The sequence below is a fragment of the Phalaenopsis equestris genome, unplaced genomic scaffold, assembly GCF_001263595.1.
Source record: "Phalaenopsis equestris unplaced genomic scaffold, ASM126359v1 Scaffold000002, whole genome shotgun sequence".
NCBI classification, from domain to species: Eukaryota; Viridiplantae; Streptophyta; class Magnoliopsida; order Asparagales; family Orchidaceae; genus Phalaenopsis; species Phalaenopsis equestris.
In genome coordinates, this window is record NW_018164444.1 from 64,900,179 (window position 1) to 64,919,199 (window position 19,021).

Below are 19,021 nucleotides of genomic sequence, written 5' to 3' on the forward strand. Positions count from 1 at the left end.
ATATATTATAGTTATTAAATTTAAAAAAAAATGAAATAATATATTATAAGTTTTAATATAAAAATAATGAATAGTTTTTTATAATGAATTATTATATATATATATATATATCTGTGTTGTGTGTGTGTGCTGCGTACCTCAGCTTGTTGGTTGGCATTCACAGTGTAAGACCCCTCAGATCGAAAAAAATATTGCATCAGGACTTCGCATGTAGAGCTGCATGTAGGGTCCAATGAAATCAGGTCATGTGGAGGTACTTTAAAAAAAAAATCGGTTCGGTAACACAGTATTCCCTCCATGTTATTCCGTATTATTCAGGTTTTATTATACGTTATTTAGGTGTTATTGTGTTATGAGAATTTTCCTGGTGTTACAATGACACAATAACAAATCAATAACACTTGAATAACATGCAATAACACATGAATAACACACAATAACACCGGGGGAATATTTTTTTATGTTACGGAGCAGATTTTATTTTTTTTAATGTCATCGCCACATAACGTGATTTCATTGGACTCCACACGTAAGTAAGTCCTGATGCAATATCGGGGGTTCAATTCTCCTCTGACACAGTTAACCTTAAGGATGTGGTACTCGAGCCTCTGATGATTTCTCAATGGAGCCGAACATAAAACATGAATTACACATTGAAATCTCAAAAGGCACTTATTAAATTTTACGGAATAATGATAATTGCAATCAAATGAAATTTGACTCATCAATGTTCTATATTAGGTCATGTCATATTGTAACATTTTTTTCTCAAAATGTCCACTTTGACTTCCTTAATAAATGAACAAGTCGTGGTTTCACATGGAAAGACTAAAGAAAAATCTATTCTTTAAGAAATGTAAACCATTGCTTGCTCAAAAAGTATCAATAGAATTGTGGAATTTAGTGATGTAAATTGACCAATTATTTAAAAGTAAGTTAGTATGCTCCATTTATATAAAAAAAGAGAAATTTACATATGTTTGAGGCAGCTTATGCGTTTCAGGAGAAGCTGTTTATCCTGTTTATCCGGAAACGCGGCCCGCGGGCCGGCCGCAGAGATCGACCCGCGGTCTGCGTTTAGTGTAAAAACTCAAACGTAATTTTGGATAAGCTGGTGAAACGCGCGCATAAAACGGTACGGCGGTGTTTTCAAGCGTTTTGAAAACACCGCCCGCACTTATAAGCTGCCCCAAATGGACCCTTACATATCTCACATGTAAATATTCATATTTATTAATGACGGCATCATAAGATAAAATTGACATTGGTGGATTACATTGTAAATAAAAAATTTATTTTGAAATTTTATTTTATTTATTAATTGCCCCTCCTATAATCAAGAGAAAAATAACCAGGATTAGACATGTTGATGTTTAGTCAAATGAGACAGCTTTAAACAAACCAACAAAGGATTTTGATATTTTATATTTTTCATACATATGAATTGAAATTATAATATTGCAATTTTTTTAAAATAAAGTAGATAATAAAATTGAAATGAAATCTATTTTTGTTTTAGAAATAAGATGAAGAGACTCTCCAGGAGCAATTATTAGTTGATTTTTGGGGCATTTGCACACATACCACTCAATTCCTATGTATTTATACATATCTAACATCTAAACTTTATGTTTTACATTTATACCTCTCAAATCTTTCATCATGTTGACTCTGAATTTGTCTGTGAATCACACCGAAGAAATAGAGCGTAAGATAGAAAAGAAGGAGAGAGGTAAATGCACTGGGAATGAACATATATATGAAATATTGAAATGATTTCCTATTTATAGAAAATGAGATAGTATATGTAATTAGATGTTTTTCCGTACGTTAATGAGGGTACTAGAGGGCATTTTGCATATTTTACAAGTATATGTTTACGTTTGGCTATCTTCTGGCTTAATTAGTTGAGCTTACCAGATTTTAGTTCGATAAAGACTGTCTTGTTAGCTATGTTGGGTCAGTAACGTCGAGTGAACTTTAATTGACTTTTGGTCGGCAGAATTTTGCTATTTTAAGTTTTTTTAAATGTAAAGTACACATTTTCACGCTTTTGTAAGGTGGTGTTGAATGCAGAAGTGTTTGGGAAATACATCAAAAAAATAAAACGTTATGCTAAGAAGTGAGTGTGCGAGAGAAAGAGAGCACAGTAGAGAGTAATAAAAGAGAGTGTGTTTTACTCATGAAATGAACCCCTAGTTATAGACATATGTCACAACATTACAAAAATACATATTAGTCTCATCATTATTAACTTTTTAAGGAGAGTTTTACGTAATCACAGAGTTATTCGCATATAATAAGAATGGAGACTGATTGGATTGATGAGAGTTACTGATTGTCTGGTAAGCCTTGACTCGATCAATATCTAAACCGAAAGATAGCCTTGAGTCGATCGGCTTGAGGACTGATCTTTTCCAATTGAAACATTTCCTGGCATGTTTCACCAATCGTTCGAATAAAATATCTCCTTTGCCAACAATCAGTTCAAGATAATCATTAACAACTATGCACGATTGTTACTTCTAAGCCATTTATCATTTTCAAGATTCGTGTTAACATATTTTTATACGTGCAGGTGGGATGTATATAAATAATTGAGGTTTAGGTATTAGATACATAAATATATAGGAATTGAATGGTATGTATGTAAATTTTCCTTTATTTTTTCTTCAAGTTAGTGGAAATTTATTATAGGATTTCATGGGGTCTTTTTAAATGCAGACAAAAAAAAACAGAGCATAAGACAGAAATGCAAAAAATATCTTCTCTGACCATTCATCATAGTTGGAATTTAAGACATAATACTATTTGGATATAGAGGTGTAAACAAATTGAACACGAACAAACAGAGCTTGTGTTCGTGTTCGATTTGTTTGAAATTTTATTTGTTTGAAATAAGCTTGTGTTTGAAATTGCTCGTGAAGTTACTGTTAGTGTTCGTTTCTTAACGAACCAGCCGAACACCAGTTGTTCTTCACGAACGACGAGCCAGTTTGACATCCCTAATATTAATATATAAAAATAAAATATTATATTTATTAATTTATTATATATTACAATTTATAAAATTTAATTTTTTAAATATCATAAATTTTTTATATATAACCGAACTCAAACTGTTCACGAACAACGAGTTTTTTTGACAGCTCTATTTGGATATGATAATATTTTATTCTTATGACATTTAAACAATATTATTTTTTCCTCTTTTACGTCAGAGTCCAAAATAAATGAAAAATTACACAGAAAGGAGACGATCTGTTTAGTGCACCAAGTCGACCTCAGATTGGTTCTCATACTAACTATTATTGGCAGTAGGAAGAAACAATAAATAAATAATAATTTTTTAAGAGTTTTTTAAATCCTATAAATATGTAAGCATCTTAGGGTCATTGCTTACTTTAATATAGGGGACTTAATTTTGCATTAAATAGAATTTTTTAAATCCTATAAATGTGGATTTATCAAATACATATTCCATAAATCCGCTTTACAATCGGATTTACTACATTCAATTTTCCGTTATTAAAATAATGAAATGCGATAGGAAAATAACGAAATGCGAGAAAATAAGAGTTAACAGAGTGTTGAATTTATTTTTTTATTCGGATTTAAATTACATTCATGGTTATGTCTTGATACGTCACCAACAAATTTTCATCAGTCAGCACGAATTTCGGTGTAATTTTTAGAACAAGAAACATTCAAACTTCGATTAAGAGTCATCCAAAGCTCTGATTTCAGCAAACTTATAGTCAAACTGGTCGGCAAACTGGTCGGCTTGATGAGACGGACCTAATGATATAAAAGTCAATCCAATCTGAGTCAAATCAAGCCCAAATCAAATCATTAAACCACACTTGGAGGATTTCCGGAGGCATTTGAAAGGTCAAACGGATGTTGAATCTAGCGAGTTCATAGTCGAATCGAGCATCTCGACAAGATGAATCCAATGAGCCCAAGATTGGTCAATTCCAACATCGTTAAGGCACTGAAATGTCCATCAAACGTCATTTGATCAAGGGAAGCTCTCTGGACCGTCCAATCAAAATAGTTCATATTCCTGCATTAATTGCACTCAAAACACTATAAATAGAGCCTCACCCCTCACATGAAAGAAGGAGGCTTAAGAGAGAACTTGAAGATTTGAAAAGGAGCTCAAGTCCAAGATCATCCATGTCATTATCATTATCGTTCGTCGTCGACCACCACTGACCGTCGACCATCACCGTCGGCTAGCACCGGCCACCGTTAATCACCGTCGATCACCGCTGACCTCTGTCGACCACCTCCGACCGTCATCGACTGTTGTCAGCCACCGCTGACCTTCATCAACCACCGCTGACCGTCATCGATTACCATCGATCACTGTCGATCACCGCTGAATAGACGTCGTCAGTCGACGTTGTAACTTAGAAAGCTAGTAACCATTTCCCGCCTGTGAGACAAGGGGCATCTATAATCATCAACTTATAGTGTATTTTTACAACTGGGTCAGACCCGTTTTCCCCTTTACGGGTTTTCCACGGAAAAACTTCTGGTGTCGTCACAGCTTGATTCATTTTCATCTAAGTGTGTGTCGAATCCTCGCGCAACACTAAGACGATAATTCATTACTCTACCGCCGCGAATTTTCTAGCATGCATCAGTTTGGCGCCGTCTGTTGGAAAGTTTCAATTCCACAACTAAAGTACCTACGTGGTTTGCTACATGGCCACCAGGCACAATGTTCGTCATAATAGAGCATCCCGCTCCAACACCAATCGTTCAAATGAGCGGTCAAAAAGCCAAGGGCGACATGCTTCTTCATCTTTTCGCCCTGGAAGACGTTATCCTGCCAACGAAGGTGTTTCAGGTCCTTCTATAGAAGATCGAATGCGTAGAATAGATGAGTCTCTGCTAGAAATCCTACGGCTCTTACGCGGGGCTCAACAACCGCTGCCCACAACATTAACTCCGCGACGTATGAGAAACATACCGCTCCGAGGAACTCGTACTGGCCCGCCTCCTCAAGTCAAGAAGGAGCCCATCCCCTGTTAGGTCGTGATGTTGAACTCCTAGATACCGCAAGTTCTACTTATCCATCTCGTGTAGCTCATCCGACGTTGCCACAACTTCCTGTCATTTCAGATGATGTCATTCGTAATGAACTAAGACGCCTCGTCCGGGAAGAGTTTCCCCCAGAGAAAAAGGATCATTTCTACACTCACCGCAACATACATGAATCCTCTCCCTTAGTGGATGTGGTCCTCCAACACCCCATCCCAACAGGCTTCAAGCTTCCGAACATTGATACAAATGAAGGGATAACCGGCCCCTACGAACATATTGATCATTATCAAACTATCATGCACATTCAACGTGCCTCTGATGCACTTCCGTGTCAGGTTTTCCCGGCTACTCTTAAAGGACAAGCTCGAACTTGGTTCTACTCTCTGACATGGGGCACTGTAAACACCTTTAATGAGCTTGCCAGACTGTTTGTAGAATAGTTTGTAGCAAACCGAAATATCATCAAGGATTCATCCCATCTCTCGGGTATTCATCAAAGCATAGGAGAATCATTGAAGGATTACTTCCTCATGTTTTCTACTGAAGCCTGGCAGATCCCGGGAGTAGATCCGGAACTACTAAGAGGAGTCTTCCTTGGGAGGCTCCGCCCAGCACCTTTCTACTCATTGTTGATGCGGGAGACGGTTCATTCTTATACTGACCTTGTTCACCATGTTGAGGCACAAATCTCTGCAGATGAGACCATTATTGCTCACAAGGAACAATTTGAGCGATTGAAGGGCAAGCGCAAGAGTAATGCTGGGGATACCAATCAATTCTCAACAAAAAAATTTAGGCCACAACAGAATCGTGAGCAACGATCAGAAAAAAAAAAAAAAAAACACGCCACGTGTTAACATGTTAATGACAATCAAGGATGAAGAGACCGTCAAGTGGCTAAAGCCGTTAAGAAATCTAGATTGTGGAGACCAGTCTCAATATTGTCATTTCCACCATGCAAACGGACATTCAACAGAAAGATGTTTTCAATTAAAGGAAGAAATTGAACGTCTAGTATGTCAATGTCACCTAGGTCGCTACTTACAAGAACAATGTGAGGGGAACCAAAAGAGAACTATTGGAGTTATTGAATGAGAAGTATAACTCCAACTCATATTGTCTGAGTAAAAGACTGGCGTATAAAATCTTAATTTTATTTTAGCAAAATTTTTTATGTTGCTTTAAAATGTCATTTCAATGAAAATTTCTTATTTATTCACGAAAATTTTTTGTGTAGAAAAACCCCCTTGAGGATGAGAAGCTATACCCCTAAAAGTCGAGCCCAAGAGGCAAGACTCGACAGGAAGATATGATACTCCTAAAAATCAAGCCCAAGACGCAAGTTTTGATGGGAAGCTAGTTGTGGACAGGGTCCTCACTAGAAAGACTTTATGAGAGCAAGTGGTTGACAGGGTCTCCACTCAAAGACCTCAGAAGGCACAGGTACATCAAAGACCTTAAAAGGCTACGAGCCTCAGAAGACACAAGTACACTCAAAGATCTCAGAAGACACAAATACATCAAAAACCTCAGAAGACACAAGTGCATAAAAATTCCTCAGAAGGCTCCGAGTCTCAGAGAACTTTGTACAATTAAGAAGCTACAACAACCGTGGAAGCAACAAAAAATACATTGTTATCATCTACAATTGTCACATCACATGAATAAAAAGGCTACAAATACTGACATATACATGTACAAAGTTTACAACAAATCAGTTCATCTTCAATTAGAGTCGGCATCGCTTTCCTAAAATTCTGGTATTTCTGATGATCTTTCTGATGATGTATTTCTGATGATCGTCAAGGGGTCTCCAGATATCGCCACCACATAGGCATGAAAATTCCCCCCTCATGGCGAGGCGAGAAAACTACATCATTTCTTCATCACTTTCATAACGTGCCAGAGCAGCATGAGAATCCCCTCCGGAATATGCGACGCTCCACCACAATGTGTTGCATGGTCGCAACGCCCCGCCGCAAAGTGTGGCCGCGACACCCCGCCGAGATGCTCCGCCGCAACGTTTCGTTGCAACTCTTCCCCGCAATGTTTCGCCGCAACACTTCACCGCAACGTTTCGTCGCAACTCTTCGCCGCAACTCTTCCCCGCAACGTTCTGCAACTCTTCGCCGCAATGTTTCGCCGCAACACTTCACCGTAACATTTCGCCGCAACTCATCGCCGCAACATTTCGCCACAACTCATCGCCACAACTCTTCCCCGCAACATTCCGCAACTCTTCGCCGCAACACTTCACCGTAACATTTCCCCGCAACATTTTGTCGCAACTCTTCACCGCAACACTTCGCCGCAACTTTTCACCGCAACGTTCCGCAACTCTTAGCCGCAACTTTTCGCCGCAACGTTTCGCCGCAACACTTCACCGTAAAATTTTGCCGCAACTTTTCGTCGCAACTCTTCGCCGCAATGTTTTACCGCAACACTTCACCGCAACTTTTTGCCACAACGAGAAAGAAGATCTCATTGTTTGTTGACGGAGACGACTTTCTTCTTTTGAGAAATCCCGAATCATCTTCTAGGCAGGGATGGAGACTCCACTTTTTTTTCTCCTCTCTTTAGCCTATTTATAGGCTGAAAACTTCCTCATATTCCTGATAAAATTAATTAGTCATAAAAACACAGTTATTTATTAAAAAAACCTTTCATTTCATATTCCTTCAGTTTTTTAGCCTTTAAAATTCTGCATTTATGACTGAAATTAATTAAAAAAAACTCTTCACATTTTGTGATTTAAAAAATATACATTTAAATGTCTATTTTTTATTTAAATTCTGCTGCAATCGTGGCCCTTGAAATTCTTTAATTAATTTATTAAATGACCCGTTCTTTAATTAATTTTGGTTGCTTTGTGGCCCTCGGATTCCTGCTCAGCCCGTTCAGCATTCAGCTGCTAGGAGTTCTGATCAGCGTTCAGCCCAAGAGGCCCGTTCAGTTGTCAGGAGTTCAAAGGCCAGAGGCCCGTTCAACGTTCAGCCCAGGAATTCAGAGGCTTGTTTAGCGTTCAACCCATTCAGCCTGCTTCGGGCCTCCTGCCCCGCTATGACCCACATGTTTAATTAATATATATATTGAGTTGGGAGGGATTTGATCCCATGCCACCTGCAAAGTGGCAAAAAATGAACTATTAACTGAGCTGGACTCAATTTAATATTCTATTTAAAATAAATAATAATTTTATTTGTATATTGATTATAATAAAATATATATATCTAAAGTTTTTATGCATTACAAAAATGAAAAGTCTATAGATCTTAATATTTTTTAACGAAAAAATAATAATTTCGCCCGAAAATATGAGGGCAATCACCAACAAATTTTCATCAGCCAACACGAATCTCGGTGCAATTTTTAAAAAAAGAAATATTCAAACTTCAATTAAGAGTCATCCGGAGTTCTGATTTCAGCAAACTTATAATCAAACTGATCGGCTTGATGAGAAGTGCCTAAAGATATAAAAGTCAGTCCAATCTGAGTCAAATCAAGCTCAGATCAAATCATTAAACCACTATTGGGGGATTTTCAGAGGCATTTGAAAGGTCAAACTAATGTTGAATATAGCGAGTTCATAGTCGAATCGAGCATCTCGACAAGACGAATTCAATGAGCCCGAGATTGGTCAATTTCAACATCGTTAAGCACTTCCATCAAACGTCATCTGATCAAAAGAAGCTATTCGGACCGTCCGATCAAAATGGATCATATTCCTGCATTAATTGCACTCAAAACATTATAAATAAAGTCTCACCTCTCACATGAAAGGAGGAGATTTAAGAGAGAACTTGAGGCTTTGAGAATGAGCTCAAGTCCAAGATCATCCATGTCATGGTCGATCACCGTCGACCACCACTGACCGTCGACCATCATCGCCGACCTCTGCTGACCACCGCCGACCACTATTAATCACCGCCGACCTCTGTCGACCACCGCCGATCGTCATCGACTGTCGTCCGCCATCGCTGACCTCTATCGACCACCACTGGCCGTCATCGATTATCGTCGATCACCGCTGACCTCTGTCGACCACCGTCGATCACCGCTGACCTCTGTCGCCCACCGCTGACTAGACGTCGTCAGTCGATGTTGTAACTTAGAAAGCTAGTAACTTTTTCCCTCAGTAACCTTTCTCGCCGGTGGGACATGGGGCATCTGTAATCATCAACTTATAGTGATTTTACAACTGGGTCAGACCCCGCGTGATTTTTCCCCTTTACGAGTTTTCCACGTAAAAAATTTTGGTGTCGTCACAGCTTGATTCATTTTCATCTGTGTGTGTTGAATCCTCGCGCAATGCTAAGGCAGAAATCCATTAGTCTACCGCCGCGAATTTTCTAGCATGCATCAAGTCTGATAAATATTATGTTGTCGAACACTGCCTTAATTTTTTTAAGGTTGGGAAATTGTGTAAGGAAAATAGAATAAAAAAAGTCAAATTGAAGGTAATTTATTTAAACGGTTGAATACAAATAATTAATGTTTATTAGGGGACCTCGTGACTAGGGTTTGAGATCTTTTTTTCTTGGAGAATTTACATACATACCACATAATTCTTATTCACTTGCATATCTAATATTTAAGATTTTATATTTATATTCATAGTACTTAAATTTTTACTTCAAATAAAAAATACTGTCATTCTAATAAATTGATTGTAGAACAAGTTTCTTTCTTCATGATGGTACAATTGAATACATGATTGCAGTGCGGCAGGGGGAAACTTTTTGTTATTTCATTGTCGTCGCTGTGATTTCTGTGGTTAGAGAGTTTTACAAGAATTTACCTTAGGAATCGGATGATTTAATTTATGCGAGAGGGCAGTATGTGGATATAAGTTCTGCTCGAATCAATCACATTTACAAACTGCATAGTGTTCCTACTTGTTTTTATTCTGAATTTCAACCTACTGAAGTAGAGTTGGAAGAAATTATGTAATTTTTTACTGATGGTAGTGGAGTATGAAAAATTAAGAATGGATGATGGGTAAACTTTTCTTTATCGAAGTTAAATGTTCAATCTTGTGCCTGACATTATTTCATTTCTGTTAGGTTACTTCCTACTAATCACTTCAGTGAGGTAACTCGAGAAAGAGCCACATTGAACTATTGCATTCAAATGAACAAATCAACTGACATTGGTTCTTTAATTTACAAGAACATGTTTATTTCTTCGTAGGGAGGAACTATTGGAGGTATGGGTTATCCTGCTCTTATTAATTCTGTGTGTTAAATCTAGAGTTAAATATGAGACTTGGGAAGAAGTTTTACCATCTCATAAGCCTACTGGAAAGACTAATTTGGAGATGTATGGAAATCATACTCAAGTAAGATCTAGAAGTAGAGGCTATGATATTCCTTCTACTTCAGCTTCAGCTTCAGCTTCCAGCTTCCACTTCTCCACTTCTAGACCTTCTACATCCGGAACTACTTCACTTGATACTCTTATGGAACAATTATTCATTCAACAAGGAGATATCTTAACATTACAGAATCAGCAGAAGAGTTTGGAAAACCATCTTAGTTATAATGATGAGTATATACAGAGAAGAGTGGATTATGATATTGCTTATCATGAGACATTGGAGAAATTCTTAATGGATGACTACTCGGTAGTATTTCCTACTTGCCTCATATATACACCTTATAAAACTGATGATATGAAGGAGAATGTAGGCTTTGAAGATGATGATGATGGTGGTGATAAAGGAGATGCTGATGTGTAGTGTTCTCTGTTGGTTTTGTTCTGTTTTATTTTCTGTTTTCATGTTTAGATTTTCTGTAGTTAGTTTGTTGTATGATTGCTAGAATGTTTTAAATTTGCATTTGTGAAAACTGTTAAAGTTATGTTTATGGTACAAAACTGCTATCCTGCTTTTAATGTTAATCTTTTGCTTCAATGTAAATGCTAGAATAGTCTTTTTATTCTTAGACATGCTAATTTCACTTGTCTTTATTACATGTACCTATACTATTCTATTTCTAAACTTTATAATTTTTCTTTCTCCCTGAACTAATCTATTGAAATTAATTAAAAATTTAAGTTTGGGGGAAGGGGGAAAATCTTTTTAAAAGAACTAAATTTTATTTGTCCTTAAAAAACTTTATTTTTAAAATTTGTTTTAACATAACCTGTGGTGTGTTGGGATTAGCTTTAGATAACTAATTTTAATTTTATAATTGGTATGGAAAAATTTAACAAAAGTTTGTTTTTTTAATAATAAGGGTTAGTTCTAAAGTTAAAATATTTAGTATGAGAGGATAAGATTATGTTTTTACTATTTAAAGTAAAGAAAATTGTATTTTTGGAGTTGTTAAGAATTTTAGAGTTTAACTTTATAAAGAAAAAATTAAGACTTTATGAAAAATCTTTTCAAGTTTAATACAATTTTGTCAAAATAAAGATATGTGTAAAGTTTTTAAGTTTAAGAAGAGGACAGAGGAGTTCAAAATCATTAAAGACTACCTAAATATAGTAATCCTAAATTTTAAATTAGCTAATGTTTTTTGTTAGCACCGAGAGGGGGTAAAAAATATGAATGCTCCTATTGTCACAATACATCATCATATTTTTATTCATTCAAATCTTATGCCGATTAATATCTCATTGCAAGGGAAAAGATCTTTACATATTATTCAAACTTGTTAGAATTAATTTTATTAAGTTGTTAGATATAGTTGTTTTTATTTGTTTTAATTTAGGCTTAACTATTGTTATCATATCATTTTTATTGAAACATGCAATTTAGATAGAGTTTACATTTGAGTTTAGCAAGTCATTTTAAATAGTTCAACTATCCTCGTAGGATCGATACTAGGATTTTTAAGGAAAATCCTATATTACTTGAAATAAAACGTGTACTTGCATAGTGCTTTTGGTGGGAAGTATTATTAGTTATTTTCCATGTCATCCAATTCATTCACACTAGCCGCTAAATATAAATTGGGTGAAGTTTTTTATAATATTTTGGAGATTAAAAATACAAGTAATTGCGGGTCGGGTCAGCGCCCCTCAAATATGTATTACTATCCATTGTAGAGTCTCACAAAAAATTTAAAGGATCTCATTTTAAAGACTTCCCATTCTTTGTCCACAATTTTCAAGGGATGTCACTGTAGAAAAGCAGTTATAACTGAAGGCTTTTGGAGGTTGAAAATAACGTGTCCTTTTCCAATGACTTAGCAATGGAATATTAGTGAGTTAATTTCAGGCTGCATGACTACTTCTAAAGTTATCGCTGCTTCTCAAAAACTATAGAAGTCTTTAAGTTAGACTCACTTCCACAAATTATAATTTTTACATAATATAAAAAAGTTACTTGAGAACAAGTAACATTTAAGTAGAACAAGTAACATTAAAGTTTGGGGAATGATCCACCTTAAAATTACCTGTTTTTAATGCATATTTTATGATTGTTTTATGCATATTTTTAGTGTCATTGCACTTTAAAGGAATGTATTTTGCATATTTTTTATTTCAGGCACATAGAATGAAGATTTGGAGAAAAGGAAGGAAAAATTAACAAAAGTGTTACAAAATGGTATGACGTCATAGCATCGTCCCCTGGTGCTATGGCGCCATAGACATGGGCAACGGGTGCTATAGCTCCCAGACTAGCGCTATAGCGCCAATAACTACCCTTCTAGAAGATCTATTGAATTTGACCAAATTTTGAAATAATCTTTGGTTATTTTTAGAGATCTATTAATATAGACCAAAATTGAACGAAACTGAGGACTTTTTGGCACATTTGAATTCCCACCTTTGTGTTTAAGTGTATGTTTTAGTGTGTTTTGTGTTGTAAAGTAAGAGTTTGGAGATTTCTTCGAGGAGACTCCATAATTTGTGTTGGGGAGGAGACACAAGGTACTTTGCATTTGTGTTTGAGTTTTTGTTTCAAAGACTTGGATTTCAATACAAATTTGGTGTTTTTATTTTATTCTCCATGAATTCTGAGTACTTCTATTTCTTTCTCCTTGATCTTGGGAATTAATCTCGTGAGAAGAGAATGATTTAAAGATTTTTATTTACTTTTAGAAGTTGTGATGACATTTTCACCGATTCTTCATTGACTTTATAAATTGGTCACTTGTGGTGTTAAAATCTATTGAGAAACATAAAGACCAGGAAGGGCTATGATTTCACCAAACTGGTGAGTGTCACACTTTATTCTGGGCAAAGTCGTTGCGATCACCTAAGGGGAAATGCAAATAAATAGTGAGATAAGTTTTGAAGGGCATAAAATTGATGTTTCCAGGGTGACATACTAAATTCTTTTTCAATTTGGTTTAGTGTTTGGACCGTAAGGGTCTCTAGTAGGTCCTATAGAGATGGCACATTGGGTGGTATTCTGGAGGTTAGAGGCTAGAAACTATTCATCACTACTACACAAGCTAGTTAAAAATTTTAAATTAGCTGATGTTCTTTGTTAGCACCGGGAGGGGGTAAAAAATATTAATGTTCCTATTGTCACAATACATCATTATATTTTTACGCATTCAAATATTATGTAGATTAATATCTCATTGCAAGGGGAAAGATCTTTACATATTATTCAAACTTGTTAGAATTAATTTTATTAAGTTGTTAGATATAGTTGTTTTTATTTGTTTTAATGTAGTCTTAACTATTGTTATCATATCATTTTTATTGAAACATGCAATTTAGATAGAGTTTACATTTGAGTTTAGCAAGTCATTGTAAATAATTAAAGTATCCTCGTGGGATCGATATTAGGGTTTCTAAGGAAAATCTTATATTACTTGAAACAAAACGTATACTTGCATAGTACGTATGGTGGGAAGTATTATTACTTATTTTTCATATCATCACATTCATTCAAACTAGCCACTAAATATAAATTGGGTGAAGTTTTTGACAATATTTTGAAGATTATTTTAAATATAAATTGGGTGAAGTTTTTGACAATATTTTGAAGATTAAAAATACAAGTAATTGCGGGTCGGGTCAGCCCCCCCAAGTATGTATTACTATCCATTGTAGTCTCATAAAAAAATTTAAAGGATCTCATTTTAAAGACTTCCCATTCTTTGTCCACAATTTTCAAGGGATGTCACTGTAGAAAAGCAGTTATAACTGAAGGCTTTTGGAGGTTGAAAATAACGTGTCCTTTTCCAATGACTTAGCAATGGAATATTAGTGAGTTAATTTCAGGTTGCATGACTACTTCTAAAGCTATTGCTTCTTCTTAAAAATTATTTCTGATCGCATATTTGGACTTTCCAACTGTATAAAATGTTGATTAAACCCGGAATTAAAACTTTCGGTATTTAATGAGGTTGTTTTTCCAAGGTGATAAACTGACGAGTATGTGATATTTACCGACGACTTTAAACGTCAGTTTTAATGTGATTTTGAAATGATAGCAAAGAACCATGACTTAGCCATTGAAAAGGGTGTTAATCTACAAGCTCACGTTGCAAGCCTTCATTTCCTCCTTTCTTCTCTCATGCACGCGCTTGAAACCCTATTCGCCTCCCTCCTTGATTTTTCCCAAAACCCTCACCTTCAATCGACGCTGACCTCGCTCGGAAGACATCAGCTGGATCGATTCTTGCAATCAAGATTTGACTTAGCTGGGAAGACAACATGGATTTCATGACTTACAAAGACACTCGAAACTCTCGTCTTTCTTGACCTTCTGTTGCACTCTTACTAGGCTGGCTTTTTCACAACATTCTTCCTCTTCACTCATCCTAAATTTCTCTCAGTTTGCCCTAAAAACCATTTACCTCTCGATATAGTCACCATTCAAGCTAGCCGAGAAAACAAGGATGGGATCGTGACTGACAAAGACCACTGAAACTCTCATCTTTCTTATCATTTCACCCTGCTCTTACCTGAAACCGATGAGGAAGGTAAGCTTGCTTTCACCATTCTTCCTCTTCAATCCACTTGTTTGGATATGAAATGTGTAAGGATATAATAATTATGTACTATTTATGCACATGCCTTTTACTTATTTAGGTTAACATCATCAAGTCCTTTTAGTCTACCTCTATTTTTCTTAACATACGTCAAATCTAAAAACATTAAGGTGTTGTCTCACAATAAAAGAAATTAAAATTATTAAAATTTAATCAATCCTATATATATGGATTTATTAAATTTGAAATGGGTTAAACCTCAAAAAAGTATTTGGCAGTTGATCAAGTTATTTGCCATAAATCCATCGGTTTGTGAGATATACTATATTCGGGCTTTATAGGTCAAATACTCAAATCCACGAAATCCATATTTACTGAGCCGAGATTCTATTTTGCTAATAACGACCGTCTATCAAGATTTAGCCTAACTTTAGGTTAAATCCTAATCTAAACCTGTTTCCAAACAACCCTTAAATTCGGAGTCGATACGTGGAACTTTTTGGGATACGTAGAAATTATTTTGTACGTTTGGTAGGTCTGTGAATTTAACTCGGACAACGAAAATCACTCGAAAAGTGATTCAAAATTTGGCTCGTACATCAAGCTCGGATCGAAATAAACGTGTTGTGTTGCGAGCCAAAAATTTGGATTTAATTTCTTTTCGAGTAGACCCCCGCTCGGCTCCAAATCTGATCGTTTAACATCTTAATGATGTTAAGTATGTCGAAGATCATTAATCAGTCCAACATTGATTCGAAAAAAAAAAAACAAAATATAATCAATTTTGAATTAATGAATAATTCAAATTAATATTTAGTTTTTTTAATGTTTGGATGGATTTAAGTAAAATATGTAGTTTAAAATCTATTAAGACATCTCCCTCTAATATTACCAGTCACTTTAGCTACGCCAACTCTCTCACAAATACATTTGTTTCGTATTTTGTCTCAAACTAAAGTTAATCATAAACCTAAGCATTCTTAGATCCGCAACTTTTAACTAGATTACTTTCACATCTCTAAACATATTTTAAGAGAGATATACTTCACGTAATGTAAGAGTGTTCATTTCATCATCCAATGAAAAATTTAATTTTCATTGCCAAAATGAAAAATCAATGTTCGAAATGAATTTACAAATGACTTCTGCCTTTCACACCATTCCGTTGACGATTAAAAAAAAAAACTCTAATTGTGCTTCAACGACTTGGTATGAGCTTAATTGATTAGATCTGTATAAACCAATTTTGACATCTTTGAGTTCGCCTTATTGAGGAGGTCAAGATGACTATTAACTTGCCAAAATTGAGGCCCGATTAATCTTGAATTTGAATTTGGAATATCCTTTATAAAAAAAATACATTGAGATTCATGCTTAATAACACATCATAACTAAACTTGTTATATGTCATATCAAATATGTTCTATTTCAAATTTAAATATAAATAAAATAAACTCAAAAGTGATCCAAACAGTTACATGTCTGCATTCATGGCTTCATCTCTTCATGGTATTATTTCAGCTGAGCTTCCATATTATGATTTGGGATCAAAATTAATCATTATTTGAGAATCTATAGTATTATGCTTTTAATTTGTTATATAATTTATCTTGTGAGCAATAACACTTTCTTTCCTCCCCTGATACGAGTTTATGACAGTGGAAGAGAACAAACAGCTAATATTGGGGACAACTATTATGTGTGGCTGACTGCACGTCCAGACAACAGTTCGGATGCAGTCACGCCACCATGTATCACAAGGTAGCCCTTCTGAATAGTTGTCCGGACGTGTCCGGGCATGCATTTTTTAAGTTTTCCAGCAAATTTATGATCAAGTTTTGTACGAGAACAGTTTGATGTTCTTCTTACATTTCATTCTTGTGAAATAATCATCGTTTTACGATGCGGAAAAACAAAGTTCTTTTAAATGTTCGTGTTTTGTTATGATATGTTTATAGACGCTCAATTGTTGAAGGATGTTTTGTGTTTTTCTAGCAGAGTAAGCAACTCTAAAATGAAGTTATATTAGTGTTAAATTAAAGCAAAAAAGATTTGCATACATACCACCTAATTTCTAGTTATTTACGTATCTATCTATCACCTAAATTTAAATTTTTACATATAATTAGTTGTATTTCATATTTTAAAACTTAAAATAGTGATATTTTCTTATGTGGTGTGAAGGCTTTGGATGTTATAAATATAAAAAGTAAATTTTAGGAGTTGGATATATAAAATTCATATGGATTGGTTGTTATGAAATGCAAGTGAAATTAAATTTCCCACAGTGGTATATTCTCTTATAAAAGAATATAATGGCATTTCTATGTGATTATTTATACCGTTTGGGGCAGCTTATTTGGTACGGTGACATTTTGAACTTGTTTGGGTAAACTATATTTTGACAGCTTATGCATTTTCAAAACGTTGAAAACAGCGTTTTCACACCGCACCTATCTTGGTGCGATGACAGTTTTCTGGCAGCAGTTTATTGACAGATTATTCAATAAGTTGTAGCTACCCCAAACAGAAGACAGAAGAGAGAGAAGAGAAAGAAAGAGAGACTTTATCCAACATGTTGCTTTACTATAATATAATAAATTTAACACACACCCCTAACAACATATATAATTATATTCCACAACACAATATCTTACATACATACCCAGCCAATATAATAATCGAAATCTCAGCCGGTAACTAAAACATAAATTTATAAGAAATAAAAATCATAAAACCCCCCCCCAAAAAAAAATCAGAATTCACACCTTAAACTTTCTCCCATCAAACACCAAACATTTGTAATTGTATCCATCACACCTCCTACTTCTTCACCCCTTTTGCACATCCAACCCCTCACCACCCTTCTCTCCTTCTCAGTGTCACCTTCAACCCATACTTCATGTACATCGTCAGCGCCATCTTCGGCGCCACCGGATGCCCTTCGACGACGCTGATGTGGTATCGACGTAACACGTTGGCGGCGACGAACTTCATCTGGTAGTAGGCGAAGTCTTTGCCGAGGCAGAGGCGAGGGCCACCGTTGAAGGCCGAGAACTTGTAGGCCGACTCGCTCACGTAGCGGCCGTCTTTGAGCCACCGCTCTGGTTTGTATTCTCTGCAGTCCTTGCCCCATATACTCTCCATTCTTCCCATGCTGTAGATGGCGTAGATCAGCTTCGTTCCTTTCTTCAGCACTGTTCCGTCAGGGAACACCTCATCTTCTATAACCTATATGAAAGAAGTACATAATTTTTAAATGCTAAAAATAGTAATATTTTGGTTGTCACGGGAAAGTCTTTGGTTTTGTAAATGTAGAATGCAAAATTTTGACGTTGGATATGTAAATGCATAAAAATTAAGTAAAATGTGTGTGTGGTTGACGGGCGAAACTGTGAACCAATCCCTTTGGGCTTTGCCAGCATCGCTAAGTAGCGCAAGCTAGGAACCCATGAGCCAACTCATTTGAGGATCCCCTCCTTTTAGGCAGCAGTCACCAAAGGCAGGATTGGAATCCTAGACCAGAGGGGACTTACACGACCGAAACAGTTGCCCTGCCGACTGACCTGTGAACGCGGCTCATATATATATATATGTATGTATGTATGCTCCAACTTTATATTTCTTGTATAATATTAGCATATAATATGTTTAGAGACAAGACAGCAAGACATGGGCCTGATCACCTAAACTCTCAGTTAGCTGCAGCAACTCCAAAATAACATTTAAATGAAGTAAAGTGAACTGAGAGGTACATATGAACTACTTGTTTAAAACTCTAAATAAAAAGAAATTAGGGATTAGGATGACAATGTGCGTCAAACGTACGTATTCCAGATGCAAATTGTCAATTATGTATTTATATATATGTAATATCTAATATTTATTTTTTATATTTATATCATCTAAAATTTTCATTTTACATTAAACATATACATAGATAAAATGATAGAAGTGTAAAATCAAAGTTTGTGATAGATGAATAAATACATAAGAAATTAGTGATATTCATGCAAATCTTCCTATTTATACATATACATATACATATATATATATATATATATATA

General features: G+C 35.5%; 1 protein-coding gene across 1 annotated transcript in view; it reads right to left on the bottom strand.

Annotated features, from left to right (window-relative positions):
- Positions 1-17,570: 17,570 nt before the first annotated feature.
- Positions 17,571-19,021, bottom strand: part of LOC110033691 (cytochrome P450 86B1-like) — a 3,798-nt gene continuing 2,347 nt past the window's right edge. Inside the window, 1 exon segment of the mRNA XM_020737747.1 lies at positions 17,571-18,185. Coding sequence (XP_020593406.1) covers positions 17,811-18,185 — 375 coding nt within the window. The 3' untranslated portion in view covers positions 17,571-17,810.